At 33.5% G+C, this 18780-nt stretch overlaps 1 protein-coding gene across 3 annotated transcripts in view; it reads right to left on the bottom strand.

Annotated features, from left to right (window-relative positions):
* The window catches only part of SLC4A7 (solute carrier family 4 member 7), a 110388-nt gene continuing 91608 nt past the window's right edge, over nucleotides 1-18780 (bottom strand). For 2 of the 3 annotated variants that reach the window (XM_081344060.1, XM_081344058.1), the window contains 10 exons: nucleotides 18349-18510; nucleotides 16445-16558; nucleotides 15054-15215; nucleotides 12889-13140; nucleotides 12427-12495; nucleotides 9414-9587; nucleotides 9109-9240; nucleotides 7803-7903; nucleotides 5696-5803; nucleotides 1-3771 (listed from right to left, as the gene is read on the bottom strand). In XM_081344060.1, the coding sequence (XP_081200186.1) occupies nucleotides 3690-3771; nucleotides 5696-5803; nucleotides 7803-7903; nucleotides 9109-9240; nucleotides 9414-9587; nucleotides 12427-12495; nucleotides 12889-13140; nucleotides 15054-15215; nucleotides 16445-16558; nucleotides 18349-18510 (1356 nt within the window). In that variant the 3' untranslated portion in view covers nucleotides 1-3689. The remainder of the gene's footprint in view (nucleotides 3772-5695; nucleotides 5804-7802; nucleotides 7904-9108; nucleotides 9241-9413; nucleotides 9588-12426; nucleotides 12496-12888; nucleotides 13141-15053; nucleotides 15216-16444; nucleotides 16559-18348; nucleotides 18511-18780) is intronic. The other variant, XM_081344059.1, reaches the window with a different exon arrangement.

Raw genomic sequence — 18780 nt, 5'->3', positions numbered from 1 at the left:
TTATTGCTTTTTTTCAACCTTTTCAAATATTACAAAAAATAGTCATTAAACAAATGATAAAACATTGGATTTTTTCCATTACATACTGGAGAATTTTGTAGGCATTATATAAAAGAATAAAATATTATCTCTACATTCAAACAGTGTAACTCTGGATATAATTCTATAAGAAAATGATGCACGATTAGAAAATTGTTATATAAATTGGAGTATACTGTGGAATTACACCTCAAATCAAAATAGATGGTTTTGTTCAGGAAGCAATGCTGAACACTGGAAGACACTTACAAACAAAGTATAAGTGACAAAAGGGAATAAACTGCATTTATAAAAACCTGTCCATTAAATAAGTTATTCTAAGATTGCAAAACAGTGACAATATATGCTAAATATGATTTTTCTTATTTTCACACCAATTATAAGCATTTTTCTGTTATTGATAAATTTTCTAAAAAGTAATAAAAAATTCAAAATAGTAAAATCACAGGACAACATTTTATATTAATACAAGTATCTATGGACACACTACACACCTGTTATTCATGAAATTAAAGGGTTCTTCATAGTAATTGTGCTAAATAACATATGGAACCTATATTAATCATCTTAACAATCATTACATTACTGACCAAAATGTGTTGAAAGAAAATAACATTCAATACATTCTACTGATGACCAACATGCACTATGTTGGGGACATAACACAATTCATTAACAAACTTTTAAACAATGAAGACCTATGAATATTTGTAATGTACCACAGTTATCTGACATTACAATTATGGTTGGAATTTTTACCAGACAACACTGTTTATAAGACTACTGTACAGAGAAATAAATTTAATTGAAGTAAAAGAGGAAAAATACAATATTGGATGCTAAGTAATGTACATGCTTTGAACACTATTTTACATATTTTATTGATTGCATTGAAAAATTGAATAATTTGTTTTTAGCGTGGTTAATAATGTGGAATATGGAAACTAAGCATAATGAATCATTCATGTATGTATGTATGTATGTATGTATGTATATGGGTTCATGAGTTTCCACTATGAAAAAAGGTATTTATGTTCTGTTTGTGACATTAAACAATTTTAAGCAAAGTGTTTATATAGAATTAAAATTCAGATAGTCTGCACTGAAAACATGTTGCCTTAAAGAACAGAAAAGATACATTTCCTGGGATTGCTCTACAGTTATTTCCACTAAATCAGTCTGCTCCTAAGGAGGCAATCAGGTTATCTAGAAAACAGTCATTTAGCTATTGTCATAATGGGAATATACTGGCTATAAATTATATTTCACCCTAAGGTGAATTAGTAATTTTACTCATTTATAGCTTTTAGGGCAATATTTATATCTATATACAATAAAAGCTGTGTCTTTTATTGTTTTACTTTAATACTATAATTTTATTTATGGAAAAAGAAATAGTTTTTACAACATACAACATAGAAAATTATAAATTAGCACTGGAGTTTTAAACATCCTATTTGGACATCTGCTATCAAAAAATTAAAATGTGTAATAATGAATTAATAAGCAGTATTTAAGCAAATAATGTAAACTACACTGCAAGTCATGATATTTCTGTCAGGAATTATTTTATATAATTAGCAAATAAATAATGAGTTTCAATAATTTTCAGATATTTATTTAAATTAACTTATTAACCCTTTGGCATTGAACAACAGCATTATTGAATCTCAGGCATTTGAAAACAAAGGGTTAAAATTCAAAACAATCTATTTGAGTTTTTGTAAATTTCTACACATGGCTCTGAACACAAACATTTGTAATAACAAAAGACAAGTATAATTAATTTGGAATGCTGTCAATACTAATGAACATGATTCACTTGCCTACACTAAGTAACAAACCTGAAATGTAATTTCAAAGATACAGAAATATTTATGAGATACAAACAAGTATGATTTTTAAATAAAGAAAAGTGCATATATATTTTTTAAAAAACTAAGGCACAAGCTATGCAAGCATTCAGGAATGAAAATATTCTGTTTCCAATATTTCATATCAAACCCAAATATATTAATATTAATTTTATCATTCTTAGGCATCAGATTTTCATTTAACATACTTGCCTATAAATTAATAATTTCTTTTTTTTTCTTTGCTCAGTTTTACATTTAAGCATTTCTGAGAATGACTGGGCCCTTTTCAACAAAACACAAAGTTTTACTTGCATTGCTCTCACTTGTTTCAGGTAAAATCCATAATTGTTTTAATTATACTCAAAAATGTTTGTTTACCAGAATTCTAGACGTTGCCAAATGAAACTACAAATCTTGCATCCCTTACTTGCTGCCAAAAATTTAAGTTCAATAGCATTGGGAGGCTCACACACTGCAAATCCTTTTCTACACTGTAAGGTTTTTAAAAAAATCTTTGGTGCACTGTAAACAGGAGTAACTTTAGTTTCAGTTTGAAATTAAGTTATGTGTTTTCGGTTACAGTTTTCACATAGCCATATTAAAGTGGATGTTTATATTAAAATGTTTATCTTCAGTTCTGATCTAAAAAAACTTAAATTTTAAACAATCTGTCTTTATAAAATTGGTAAACTGGTACTATTTAAGCACAATCAAACCTTACTCATTTCAGTGGCATATATGTGTACTGAAATCTATAAACACAGGGCTTAAACATTTGACAGATCAAACTCAGCTGTACCCAGCATTTTATATAAATGCTTTTATTGATTTAAAACAAATATGCTTTGGAAAACATTTTTTAAAATTTATCGTAATTTTAAAACAATTCTGGTTTTATTTCCTGGAACTGAATTTTAAAATGATGGACTCAAGAACTTATATAAGTTTATTTTTAATGTCTAGTAGCAATAAAGTTTATGTCAGAGAAGTCAACTCTTAATGTAAATCCAGATGTTCTAATACAGTAGTACTGGAAAATTTTGATTTATATGATAGAAATTTCTTCCCTCTCCTGCAGTTACCAATGATCAACTAACTCCCCCAGCTCTTTGGAACATATTTACAGGATGCCCAGGAGAAAATTAAATCATATCTCACAAAAAGAGAACCATAATCATGTTTAATCTTATTAAAAGGCAGTCTAAATAAATGCCAATCTAGATTTCTATATTAAAAAACTGCTTTATTCTTTCAGTATAATCTGCTCTTGTGGTTGCTGAATTAAAAAATAAAACTGACTTATTTTTTTAAAAAAAATGCAATACAATGCAATACAATGATGTTTAACAGTACAACTCAGAAAATAATTCATATACAAATACAAATAAGTCATCCATAAAATAATATGAAATAAAGGCTGAAATACAGCAATTCACTAAGTTGCATATGTATGATTTGTTCTTATAAACTGGCATAACCTTTGCAAAATTCCAACTAGCAAATGCCCGATAACAGGACATTTGTATTGAAAATTATATACAAATATCACATACTATGCAAACCAATAATTTATAGTTGAAAATGATCTTTGACTTACTGATAACTAAAAAGGAAATTATTTTTCCTATTTAAAAAATTGAAATAAACATTCCACTAAAATAAATATTTCCACAGTGATAGACATTTCTTGTTGGAAAATCTCACTGCTGTTCACATAAGTACCTAGTACTTAAAAGAAGCTGTGAAGTCACCCTCTTTCAATATATCCTATAAAATAATATCATTGTTTTACCTCTATAATGAGGTTTCAGCATCTACATACTTTATTTCAGATGTTTTTTCAATTTCTATTTTCACAGATGGCTCATTTTCAGGGCTGTTAAGAAAAATTCATATGATTAAAAATGTCAAGACATAGGTATTAATAATATATATTGATATAAATCAGCATCTATGGATGCTGATATTGATATAATTGTATATGTAAAATATTTTTGTCTAAGGATATATGCCCACACTCTTCACTTAATACATATTGCCAGGAGCATAAAGCAAGATTTAACCTATAAATGCCTTTTTAAATTAAAAAAGGTATACATTCTAACAATATAACCTTATACATATCTTTTTAAAGCCTAGCAAGTTCAATAGAACATTCTTTTAGATAAATGAATATGGATTGATAATTAAGAAGTCACAATGATTCCTATCTTGTGCAACATGGATCTGTATTTAAACATGTAAAATACATTATTTGACTTTTGTGCTATAATCCAGTATAACCATTAGAATATAAAGTTCTTTGAATTATCAGAACTCAATGAAGGATGGATGGATGGATGGATAGTGGGTGGATTATAGATAATAGACAGGGCTGCACTGCAAATACCCAGTAGCAAGTATCTAAAAGACGGGTTTATGAGCAATTCAGAAGCAGAATTGTTGTAATATTTGAACTCAAGACTTTGTAGTTGTGTTGGCTATTATTACCAAATTTGCAGGTCAGTTAAAAAAAAATCAGTTGAAGTCACTGTATATTGTACTACAGAGGAGAAATGAAATTATGAAATTGAGCAATGAGTGAATGGAAAATAAAAAATGGATTCTTAACAATTATTAAGATAAAAGAAGTTTTCACATTATACGTCAACCCAGAAATACTACACAATGAGTCTTAAACTGAACCCACTCAAATGTGCATAGAATATTAAAATAAATCTGAATTCTATGAAAGAAAACTGGAATACTTTGTATCAGGTAAAGGAGTATACTAGATCCTTTTTTTATGCAATTCAAACAATATCCACAAATAATATAGTCAAAATTTGCCAGCATATATGGCAGCACAATTTGCAAAACGTGCTTTAAGACAGGGCATTCTTCAGACAGTGACATTGCCACATCAATCCCTAAAGCTCTATATTTTTAAGCCTGAAAAAAAATATACCGTAGTCACTATCTACAAGCAAACTTGTCCACCATTATTTTATGTAATTTAGAGCAGAATTCTTAATGTACAATCAAAGAAACCATGTTATTCTCAAGCAAAGAGCTTAAATTAGTCCAAATGATTATTTTGTTTTAGCAGTATATTATTACTCATTTTCCAATATATTTATCATGCAACAGAATGTGTTATCATTTGAGAATATTTTAGAGCACATTACCTGTCCCATTCAAACTACTATAATAAAAATAGTGGAGATCTATTTTGCTAATATGGATATTTGATTTTCAGTTTTGTGCTAAAATTTATCCTCTTTGTTATAAACATAGATCCCAACTCCTTAACATAAGCTCTTTGGTATGTGTTTAGGGCAGTGATTGCAAACTCATGTCATGCATGTCAAAGGTGAAACACTTATGATGTTTTGGATGACATAGCAGCATTCAACAACACCTGACAACAACTATTCTTGAAAGCATGCCTCATTCTTACGTGACTTTTGGAAGATGAGTAAGAATAGAGCGTGCTTGGGGAATATCAAGAGTGGCTTTTTTGAGTGGCAGCAGGGCATTAGGGATGAAATCGAGGTTTGAGTCTCTATTCAGGCCCATCTGTTTAGTGCCACTGTTCAGGTTGGTCTATATGGGGGAGGGGAGATACATAATTGTTTCTCTTTTGTGGGAGGGGGGACATGCCAGAAAAGTCAAGTTAAGCATTTTCTGAATATTTGACACACCAAGCCCAAAAGGTTCATCAGCATTGTTTGGTATATAAATGAACAACCATTTCTATCTGTTTCCATATCTAAACATACAAAGCAAAAGCAAAAGGTAATAAAGCATGATTAATCTACCTCAAGTTAGATCTTGTTACTTTGGCATTCTCTGTGTTCATGGAAAGAGCCTTCCACTGTGCAGTTTTGGCCATTTCATCTGTTATGTTTACCACAGAGGGGTCAATGCTGGGTAATAAACACACACTGATTAGTTCTACATGCCTTGCTATACCATTAATAAGGTGACATATTCTTATCATTTTAAGCCTTGGTTATGTTTTTTGCTTAGGTACTAGAAAATATTGCATTATTTTACTTTAACACTAAGAATCTCAGTGTTAAAAATAATTCATGTTCCAGTTCAGTGTTAGTTCTAAAATAGACTATGAAAATAGGTAACTTCTAAAGGTCTGAACCATATTATAATAGAATATATGAAAAGTCTTTTAAAAGAATCACTGTTACCTATTTTCTCTATCATGTTTTTTTTCCTGGAAATTACCATAGACCTATGGACACTTGTATACCAGCAATCATCTTCCTCTGTGGGCATCATCATCATCATCATATAATAATAATAATGTTGGAAGGGACCTTGGAGGTCATCTAGTCCAACCCCCTGCTCAGGCAGGAAACCCTATACCATTTCAGATAAATGGCTGTCCAGTCTCTTCTTAAAAACTTCCAGTGTTAGAGCATTCACCGCTTATGGAGGCAGGTTGTTCCACTGGTTAATTGTTCTAACTGTCATGCAATAATAAATTAAATGAATATATTTTTACTCAGCTTCAAAGCAAAGAAGAGAAAGGTAAACTGGACATTAAGAAAGGGGCACTGAGAAGCATTTTTACTAGTGTGTCATCTGATAAATCAGTGTTTTATGACCTGCCATGCTAATGATGGCAGCCTTTCTGTGAATAGGCAGAAATCCAAGGTAACCATTTTGTAGAGATATTCACAATATAATATTATACTGAATGGGATTGGGGTTACTGCTTTAGGAAAATTAAGAAAAGTATTGTTAGAAAATTAACTTAATTATACGATGAATGATATTAGTGGAGAATACTTCATAAAATAAGTTTCTTAAATGCGTTATTTCATCTCATCTTATTTTCATCTGATATTATAATTGGCAGAGGTACTGTTCCTGAATTGATTGATTAAGGAGCTTTATAAGCTTTAGTATTACAGAAAAAATCAAGTGAAATCATGTGCAGTTAATGCACAGTATCACTTTAACAGCTTCTATTAAGAAAGGATGGAAAACTGTCAATAAGCAGTTCACGATATATATTTCTACTGAGAAGGAAAATAATTCATAATTATAACTGTTTTTAGCAGAAAGTCAAAGCAGGAATAAGCATTATAGCCTCCAGACTTAATTGCAGTTACTCACTTGGTATTAATTTTTCATGAAGGGAAAAGTGCTAAAATAGCATTAAATCCAAGTAGTAGCAGATTATGTAAGGAATGTTAATTTTAAAAATTGTAAAAAGATGTTTATTTGGGGAATAGTAACATTTCTAATTTTATAACACAGAGTTCCCCAACCTTTTCAGCTTTGCAAACCCGCAGGATGGGGAAGTGATGGTTCCACACAAGTGCCAGGCAAGCTTGTGCACACAACTCCATTTCCATAAGCAGTGAGCACAAGCACCTACACTTGTGCAAATGGAATACATACACTTGCCCGCTGCTGTGCAAATGGAGCGCACACACACACATTCACCCACTGCTTGCATAAGTAAGGATGTGAGTGCGTGCTCACCACCACTTCTGTGGCCCAGTTCTGAATGTATCAAGGCTCGGTAGTGGGTCACGGCCTGGGGGTTGGGGACCCCTGTTATATTCTATTTGTACATGTGAACATACTGTTCAGGCTTTCAGTAAATGGTCAAAGTCTCAGTTTAATATCTTCAGTGTCTTCCACATTAACTATGCACAGTAAGAGACAAGACAGGACTAAAGAAAGTTCTTCATACAGACACGGTTGACTGATAAGGAGTCATCTATTATCTAATTAAGTAACATGTAATGCACTAGGGGGATGCATGAACCTACAGTATAAAGTCTTTGGTCCTCTTTCTCACCATGATTAATTCTCAATTTTATAAGCATCATTCAGAATTAAATGGAATAGATTATATAAAATAAAATGTAAAATAATAGATAAATACTACACCTGTATTTTAGAGCTTTCATAGGAATCTGTAATACTTCACTTCTTTCATATGGAAGGTGTACAGTTTCACTGTCCACTGCCTGAAACATTCGTTCAGCTTCCTGAAAGTTGTATGTAATCCAATACAGGTTTAACAAATTTGGAATTATAAGAGAAATGCAAAAATGAATCTTGTATTTTGTCAACATAGACCTAAAAGCAGGCATTTGGAAACTGCATAGTAACAGACTTCACTCAACATTTGGGGAATAAAAAATGAAGGGTTGTGAAGAATTCAGGCCAGAAAATTATACTCTATTCTCCTCTCATGAAACTCCTTCCTATGCAATCCATCGTATTGTGGCATTCAAATTCAGCCCCATAATATAATATTTTTTTTAATATTTGCCAAAACCCAGACATGAATAATTTTTCATTATGGAACATTTTAACTCAGAAATGGCTCATTCTGAGTACAGATTAAACTATTTAACTAATTAGGAAATAGTCTGACCTTGAAATGGCCATATTCTGAAATGTTCTGGGTCACACGGAATGGGCCCATTTTGAAGTCAGGCCATTTTAAAACAGTTACAGTACAATTACTGGAACAATACTGTCTATTGCTAGGTTACTTTGTTATATGATGAAGTTTTTATAAATGTAAATCCTTCATAATGGAAGATACAATAATACATACAAGTTGTCTATGTATTGCATTATTTCAAATCTACTGAATTTTTCTTTGACACTTGTGTTAATTATACAAACACATTAAAAAGTATGCCAACAAACATAACAATGATCTTACCCACAAAAAGATGTACTACATAGCATTAACTTTTTTTCTAGTTTACATTTTCAATATTAGCCATAGAGAAATTTTAGTACATTTCATTCCAAATATATCTACAGCTATTGGTTTACATTTGTTTATATCCTGAATACATGTATTTTTTAAAGTAATTTACTATGGCTTGTAAGATAATCCTGAAAGCAATTAACCATCTATAAATATTTCTTGTATTTTAATCTTTGAAAAGCCTTCCCAATATTTGGAAAAGAGCGTTTACATTTGACACTTATACAATATCTATGTTTAGTGTATATTCTGTTTATGTCTACGCTGTCATATTTCTATCGATCACATCTCATTTTGCATGCTTTTATAGAGCTTTAATGAACTGCTATATTTGGAGGAATTAAAAGCTAATTTCCATTTGTTTCACTGATAACTTGAATCAAATATGGAAAATGTTTTCCATTTCTCCATCAAACACTTCTTCTATGGGGCTTTTGCCTCAATAATTAATACTATTCCACTTACTTCCTTTGCCTTTTTCTTTTTGTCATCTTCCTTTTTCTTCTTACTTTCTGGCATAAGGTCATCTAGCCAACTGAGCTCCCGTTTGGTGAAACACAAATCCATAAGTTTGCGAACAAAAACTAAAGCTAAAACCTTTAAAACAGTTTTAAATATAAATTATTAGCAAGTATAAATACTAATATAAATATAAAATTAATATAATTAAGGTACACTAATTGCATAAATTTAATATTATCATTGAATTTCATATTTAGACATTTATAAATGATGCATAAAGTTGCAGACATACTGAAATATTTGCTTACCATCATAGGAAAAACAACAGCAGCAGCTGATGCTTTAATTACCCACAAAAGAATAAGACAGGTAAGCTGAACTACTGTAAATACATGTACTTTCCATAATGGCACATAACGGAGATAAATCAAATCAGGTTGATGTTTGGCAGGCATACCGAACAGTTTAATACGATCAAAAAACTGTAATGAAAAGAAAAATTATTAAACATATGTCTAAAAACAATTTTAAAAAACAAAAATTATAAAAATAAATTGATTACAAATTAGACATGACACTCTTTGAGTAGTAAAAATAATAATATTTTATCTGTAATAAAGAGTTATTCTAGCTACTAAAAACTTTTAGAATTTCTGGATTCCTGTCTATTTGCAATATTAAGAAAATAGATATATTTGTAAAAATTCAAGAAGGTGAGCCCTTTCAGCAAAACTAGCATAGTTTTAAGAAGCACAAGGCAAGTAACATAAGCAGAATGGAGAATTCTTCCCTCCCAATGACCTCTGTGAATTTAATACATACTACTGCTAAGACACACGATTTGGGAATAAATGTGTCTGTGCACATAGGCAACATGTACTTGTGTGTACACACTCTCACACTATATAACTATTAATAATAGTTCTATCTATCTGTCTGCCTGTCTGTCTAGCTATCTCTCTTAAAGTGGCGAAGATATCTCATACTGTTTCCTATTTTTCTTATAACAGCAACCTTGTGAGTTGGATTGGGCTATGAGAGTGTGACTGGCCCAAAGTCACTCAACTGGCTTTCGTGCCTAAGTGAGGCCTAGAACTTAGTTTTCTGGTTTTAGGACAATACCTTCAAACTGGCTGTTATTGCAATGGGAAATTCAGAAATACACCTTGTATAAGCCCATCTTAAGTTGTTTAGAGCAGAGGTCCCCAAACATTTGGACACAAGCACCAGTTCCGTGGAGAGAGGTTTTTCTGCGGACTGGAGGGTGCATGGTTTTGTGTGCTGCCTGCATCCCACGGATGGGGCTTTGCTTGTTTGTGTGGACCGGTTGCTGACATGCTGCGGCCCAGTACTGGTCCACAGAGTGGGAGTTGGGGACCCTTGCTTTAGAGCTCAGCTATGTGATATCCTGACCTTTATATTTTCAAGAATATCTTGAAGACGCTCAAGATATTACCCCGGATGAGGTGAAGACGCTCAAGATGTTACCCCGGATGAGGTGAACAGGACCATGAGGAGACTGAGTTCCACCACGTGTTTATTGGACCCGTGCCCCTCCTGGCTGGTGTATTCAGCTCGGGAGGAGACACGAGGCTGGTTCCAGGCAGTAATAACTACTTCTTTGAGAGAGGGTACCTTCCCTACTGCCTTGAAACAGGCGGTGGTGAGGCCCCTTCTCAAGAAGCCTGCTCTGGACCCAGCTATTTTGAATAACTATCGTCCGGTCTCCAACCTTTGCTTTTTAGCAAAGGTTGTTGAGAGCGTGGTGGCGCATCAGTTCCCTTTGTTCCTGGAGGAAACTGATTATCTAGACCTGTACCAATCGGGCTTTAGGCCCGGGTACAGCATGGAGACGGCATTGGTCACACTGGTTAATGATCTCTGGCGGGCCCGGGACAGGGGTTGTTCCTCTGTCCTAGTCCTATTAGACCTCTCAGCGGCTTTTGATACCATCGACCATGGTATCCTACTGCGGCGTCTCAGAGGGTTGGGAGTGGGGGCACTGTTTTACAGTGGTTCTCCTCCTACCTTCTGGGCCATTCGCAGTCGGTGTTAACGGGAAGGCAGAGATCCGCCCCGAGGCCTCTTGTTTGTGGAGTTCCTCAGGGGTCAGTTCTCTCTCCCCTCTTGTTCAACATCTATATGAAGCCACTGGGTGAGATCATTCGTGGTTTCAGGGTGGGGTATCATCAGTACGCTGATGATACCCAGCTTTTTCTTTCCACCCCGAACCAACCCAGTGATGCCCTCAACATGATGTCCCATTGCTTGGAGGTGGTCCAGGTTTGGATGGGGAGGAACAGGCTTCGACTCAATCCCACCAAGACTGAGTGGCTGTACATACCGGCATCTCGGGAGAACCAGTTTTGTCCATCGTTAACTATGGGGGGTGAGGTGTTACCCCGTTGATAGGGCCCGCAACTTGGGTTTCCTCCTGGATTCATGGCTCAGTTTAGAAGACCACATAGGAGCTGTGACCAGGGGGGCTTTTGCCCAGGTTCGCCTGGTGCACCAGTTGCGGCCCTATCTGGACCGAGATGCCCTACGCACAGTCACTCATGCGCTCGTGACCTCCCGGTTAGACTACTGCAACGCTCTCTACATGGGGCTGCCCTTGAGGACCACTCGGAGGCTTCAGCTAGTACAGAATGCAGCCGCGCGAGTTGTGATGGGAGTCTCCCGATACTCCTGTGTAACACCTCTTCTCCGCGAGCTGCATTGGCTTCCAGTTGCCCTCCGGGTGAGATTCAAGGTGCTGGTGATGACCTATAAAGCCCTACATGGCATGGGTCCGGATTATCTTAGGGAGCACCTGCTGCCAGCATCAACTTCCCATCGTCCTGTGCGCTCCCATAGAGAGGGCCTCCTTAGGGTGCCGCCGGTTAGGGAGTGCCGGCGGGTGATCCCCAGAGGGAGGGCATTTTTTGTGGGCATGCCTGCCCTTTGGAATGATTTACCTGTGGAAGTCCGGACTGCCCCTGATCTGCGTTCATTTTGCCGGGACCTGAAAACCTGGCTTTTCAATCTATCAGGCCTGGACTGAAGGGGTTTTAGCTTTTTAATATTGTTTTAATTGTTGGGCTTTAATTAATTTAATTCATTTTAATTTTATATTATCTTTTTATATTGTCTTTTATACGCTGCCCTGTAAACTGCCCTGAGTCCTTCGGGAATAGGGCGGTATAGAAAGCTAATTAAATAAATAAAAATAAATAAAAGGCATCATGTATGGGGTGGGGAGTGAGACGGGAAAGCTAAATACTGCATAACATCTATGTTATTTTTTTCTACAGATGCAACATGATTAAAAATAAAACTTGCCTGAATGCCTTTTAATGAGGATGCTCCCATATAAAGAAAAACACCATATAAAACTGGCATTGGAATAAACTGGAAAAAAAACCAGCAAATTAAACTTTAAAAATCAACATATTAATGAATATAAAAGCATTAAGCAATTTTTTGTGAAGATTGGACCATCTCATAACAAAAAATAAAAATAAAAATATACAGATAAAACAAGATGAATTTTCCAATGTATTTTTGAAAAAGGAGACTGGCTGTGATTAGAACATAAATGATTGGCAAGTATCTGGTTAGGAAAAAAACTGGTTCAGATATAAGGCATTGCTATTCACCTATGGCAGAGATGAATATAAAAGTATGACTAATTTGTAGATTATGAAAGACTGTAAAATATAGTGAAGAGGAGGGAAGGGAAGAAAAAACAACTTTTTTAATACACTAAGTTTGTAATAAAATTATTTTTTTTCTGCTGCTTACCTTTAATACAGAGGTCATAAACACTGATAGCCCCATCAGGACAAAAATCATTAATCCTGTCACTCTTTGTTCACGGATTCCCAGGAACTTTGGTTGTTCTCCTGGAGCTGAACACTCAGATTCCACTTTTAAACTGTTGACATGGCTTATTGAAAGGACAGTTGCAGCCACAAACCAAGGCAAACCCATAATAGAGCAGATACCTAACATAATGCCAACCATGAGCAGATCAAGATGATAACCACAACCTTTCTGTGGAATTAAACATAAATGTTTCATGCTAAAATCATAGTAAATAATGTTCACAAAATATTTAGAATGTTTGTTTAAAAGTTTATTATATAAATTATATTATATGCTATATACTATACCATACCATGCCATACAATACTTTTTTTTAATAAAGTGTGATTAGACACACAAGGAATTTGTCTCAAGTGCAGAAGGTCTCAGTGTACATGCTAACCAACAGAGTAATAATAATCATAATAATGATATTAATAAGAGGGCCTAGTGGAGATGAGAAGGATAATAATACTACAGCCATACATGGGTAAATATACTTAGACATACAATAAGACAGTACTGTGAGGATTAGGTGTTCAGCAGAATGATGACACAAGGGAAAAAAGTGTCCCTGTGTCTAGTTGTTTGACATGTAGTACCGTACACCGATGATCTAAAGGGAGGAGTTGAAACAGTTTTTGTCCAGGATATGAGGAATCTGTACATATTTTCTCAATCCTTCTTCTGACCCGCACAATATACAGGTCTTCTAAGGAAGGCATGTTGGTTACTATTGTTTTTTCTGCAGTTCTAACTATCTATTGGAGTCTGTACTTTTTTTTTAGTTACTGTCAAATCAGACAGTAATAGAAATATGACTGACTGACTCAAATAATATCTCTGTAGAACTATATCACTAGTTCCTGGGGCAAGCTGAACTTCCTAAGCTGATGAAGGACATTTTTTATTTTGCCTTTTTAACAATGGTTAGGCCAGTTGTTCAATCTCCCGTTTATATGCAGATTCATCATCAACTCAAATGTGACCAATGACTGTAGTTATTATCTGCAAACTTCAGTACTTTGACAGAAGGATCCTTAGAGATGGAGTCATTGGTATATAGAGAGAAGAACAATGGAAAGAACACACAACCCTGAAGGGCACCTGTGCTAATTGTCCAGGTGCTTGATGAGATTTTCCCTAGCTTCACTTGTTGCTTCCTATCTAGCAAAAGGCAGTAATCCACCTACAAAATGGATAGGCACAGCTAGTTGAATCACCCAACAATTTTACATTTACATCACGAATCAGTTCAACATAAGGCTGTGCAAATCATTTGTTAAGACGTATAAAGCAAAACATAAATAAAACATTGTTCCTAAAAATGTTAAAACAACAGAGCCCTTTGAAAGACTACATGTGTGTGTATATATGTGTGTATTTATGCTAGGATTAGTCATTTCCAAGTTTCTTCCTAAAAGTTTTGGCTTTTAATTCTGTTGTCCTTCTGTACAATCTTAGAACATCAATATTTCATTTACCATATCTTCCAGTAAAATTCCTTTACCAGTTTTTAAATACAATAGAAAACTGTTTTTAAACAGTTTTACCTAAAATAGTCCTTTTGAATAGTAGCCTTACAATCCTTGATTGAACTTAACAAGCTATGAAGGGTTGGATGCAGTTATCAATCTGAGGTTAAGAGGAAATTACTCAGCCATACACTAGTTTGTGAAGTTATGTTAGAAAAGGCAATAATAAACAGATGCCAAGAAAAGATACATGTCCATACAATCACCAAAGTCAAATTTGTTTCAAATGAAACTTTTCCAAGAATAAATGATCTCAGTTATAAATAAATTAAGTCTGCTACAAACTATTAAAGTCTTTAATTTAGCTCAGGGATGTCAAACTGCCACCCCACGGGCCAGATGCATCACGCCAAAACTGCACCCACCCCATTGCCGGCAATGGGAAAAAAGTTGTGATATGTCGTGACACATCACATGACGTTGCGAGTTTGACACCTGTGATTTAGCTCAATACAAGATTTTGACTTCGATGTTTCCTATATGTAGGAAATTACTACAGTACTGTAATTATTTCTAATTTAAGTTAACTGTTGCATTGGTAAATGAACAAACAAAACAAATATTCACCTTGAGTTTATGCTCTTTTCTGTTTATGATAACAGCTGTAATTTGCTGATCCATAAAAATAAGGATGGTACAGAGCAAAGCAGGAACTGCAGCTACTACTAGGGTCCACCAAGGATTACTCCCTAGAGGATTGATAAGCCATCCACGACCACTCTGTGTAGGCTAAAATAAAACATAAATACACAGCTATCAAAAGGAACAGATATTTTTCATTATTTATAGAGAAACACTCACTATAAATACCTGTATACAGATTATAATAAAAGCAATTTTAGATGATGATTAGATTAAATTTTGAAAAAAGATACATTTCATATAGGATGCAATTAATACAATACAAAAATTTACAACATTACTTTAAGATATAAATATTTGAAATTGGTAAATTTGGCATGATCACAAGGCATTATTGTACTTTAGTGGTTTACAACCTTTACTTTCTTAACATCTGTTATACCACTATTAAAGGTGAACCACCAAATAAACAAGCTATTTAACAAATTTTAATTAAGAGGCTATTGCTGTCAGGAATCAAACATGTATACCAAGAAGCATTTAAAAAACAGAGGCTTTTAAATAAATAAAAATATAGTTATATAAATACACAGGTAATCTTTGAGACATGACAGTAATAGAGTCTTCCCATTATGATTGCAAGTGGTGTCAGCTGTTAAGCAAGATGGCCTCACTTAACAACCCTTCTTTCCCCTTACGTGACTGTTAAACAAACATACAGTTGTTAAGCAAAGCATGGGATGCCTCAGAGGTGGATAAAGTCACTAAAAGCCTAGCGCATCATACCCTGTGCTCTGCTTCCTGGGTCTCCCCACAGGTCTTTTCACCCTCTTTCAGGTCCCAAAGGCCTGATTCCCACCCGATTAGGTTCCATACCTTCCTTTTAAAAGTTCTCCAGGCTAATGTTGGAAAAGAGGACAGGCCACATGTCCCTGAGTTACATGGCAGCCTTGTGGAAGTGGTCACTTCCAGGCAATCACATGTGAGATAGGGGCAAGCTGGCCTGTTTTGCTTAGCACAGTCCCCACATTGGCATGCCAAAATGGCAGATGCTTTTGTTAGGCCACCACTCAGCCCAGGAACAAGTTGCTTCATTTTGTTGCTATAATATGGTCTTCACAGTGTTGCAGAAAGCATCTGCAGAAGCAGAAAGCTGCTTGAATCAAAATCATGAAATATGCAATCAAATATATGAATTTCACTAGTATAATTTCTCATTGGATGTTACTCTATCAAGCATCTACAAAGCTAATAAATAGCCTTGCTTCAGCAGCCTATCACATCAACAGCTACTTTATTTAAATAAAATAATTTTCCTGATTTAATGGATAGTATTTCAGAGTTTATTAAGAAAAAACTAGAAAGCATTTGCTTACTTCAAAATTTTCAGGCACATTTAGTTTAGGAGAAGGAACTCCAACAAGATAATCGATGCAAACCATAATCACTATTGTCAAAAATACAGCAAAATCACTTATTGTAGAACGTACCTAAAAAAAGAAAGAAGACATAGTATAAAAGCACTTTGGTACTTCAAATACTTACCTGCAATGAAATAGTTCTAAAGGACAATAACATTTGTAATTATTCAGATTCTGTAATATGCTCTAATGTCTTAATTTTGAAATAGCAGTCATCTGTTAATGAAAAAAATTCTTCATGAATAAATCTAATATTAATATTATCTAATAATATTCTAATTTAATATTCTAATATTCAATAAATCTAATATAAATATTAAAGCAAAATCTTGCAAAATAATTTATTTAACTAATTTAAAAAACCTATGTCAACAATTAAAATATTTCTCCTTATTTTACAATACATAATGAAAATATTCAATACAGATGAAGTAATGGGGTTTTAATTAGTATTTAAAATTTGGAAGCAGGTAGTGAGATTCTATACTTCTTATCATCAGCAATTTTTCTGCCTAATTAAATGTAATTTAGCATTGTTTCAATTCATTCATTTCTCAAACTTTAATCAGGTTAACTATTATCAATTTAATTTTTCACTTTTAATATTAAAAAGTACTAGCAATATATTTCATATGTATTAGTCTTTGAAAAATTTTGATTACAATTGTTCATGTTCAGTTCTAATAAGTTATCTTCTCACAGAAGCGTAACATGGGTTGCTAACTGTGAATTGTTTAAGCTAAAACCTGTGCTAAGTTTCAAATTTTATGTATCATTCAAACCACAACAAATACTATAGAAAATGATACTGAATCAGGTAAAATCTAAAACTAAACTTTTAACTGTTTAAGCCTTAACTTCATCTAATTTCTAAAAAAGGCATTTTCATTATCAAATCTCCTTTTGTGAAATATGCTAATTTTTATAGCACAAATATTCATCTCAACAAAAATGCTAGGAAAAGTTCACTAAAAGCTTTCTAATGTAGATCATCCATGTTATAAAATTTCTGACAGGTTATACGCAAAATAGTAACCACATTCACAAGTAAAGCTACTTTTTGCAATTGACTAATGTTTTTGCCAATGTTGATGGTGTTCAAGTGGTACACAAGTGTTGGGATTACTATTGGTACTATCTTTGCTTTTTGTTATAATGATTGAACACATCATCATACAGGTCTTATTATAGCACAAAAAAGAGCAAATGGAACAAGGAACAGGAAGAAATTTTTCTCTCACTCTCTGATTTCAGAAATGATTTCTTCCTTTTATCAACAAAAAGATCTGTTTTGCAGTAAGACAGAAACATCTGTATAATTTTTAGGATTATTTTCAATTTGAATCAATATGGGAATATGCATTAGCCAAGGGCTTCAACGAATCTAGCTTACCACTCCAAACACTTTTTCTCTTAACCTTTGCTCGTGCCAGACTTTTAAGAAAATTGGTCTCAGAAATTAGAGGGATATTAGTGCTAAAGCTTGTTTTCTCAAGTCTCTGACTTTAAAAAGGGATTCAATTTTTTCTATGGTGTTTAGGCTACTTTTTAAATTGTATTAAGTATTACTTGGTAATAATTAATTCATATTACATTAATTATTAATATTATTGATATTTTAATATTTTATTAATTAATATTTAAGTATTGTAGAACAGGACTGAAAATAGCCATGCTGCAATAGTCTAGATATGCAAATCAGTTTCAATATCCTTTGGGTATCAACTAAGGATGCAGCAGGAATATTGGAAAATATGCAAAATAATACATTCTTTGCCTTTAATATTACAAATCAAATTATCTTCAGCAAAATACTTACTGTAAAATTAATGTAAATGCATAAAAGCTATCACAATTACCTTGGTGGGAAAATAACGTTTGGTTTTAAACTGCTTGAAAAAAGAGGAGAGGAAAAATGTTGTAAAGAATAATATGACAGACCAAAAAAGAACATCTGGGAAATATGGACCATAATGTCCACAAGCTGATCCAACAAATATGCCATGATGATTGTTGCATTCCTGTAAATACAAACACAAATCAAATATTGCATTAAGAATATTCACATCTGAAGTTAAATTTGTGTCTATTATAATTTCACTACATATGAAATTAAAAACTCACAGTTGCTTGAATATAGACCAAACTACATTTACTTGTTAATTTTAAAAAAAAACAGTTTAATGATTTAATATGCAAAATACATACCAGTTTAATAATTAGTTCTAACTAGAGAAGCCTAAAAGCTCAATAAAATAAACAAATTTCTTCCTATGTTTAGCATAATTTAT

This window comes from Vipera berus (genome assembly GCF_964194415.1).
Source record: "Vipera berus genome assembly, chromosome: Z".
NCBI classification, from domain to species: Eukaryota; Metazoa; Chordata; class Lepidosauria; order Squamata; family Viperidae; genus Vipera; species Vipera berus.
This window is presented reverse-complemented; position numbering and strand designations above follow the sequence as displayed.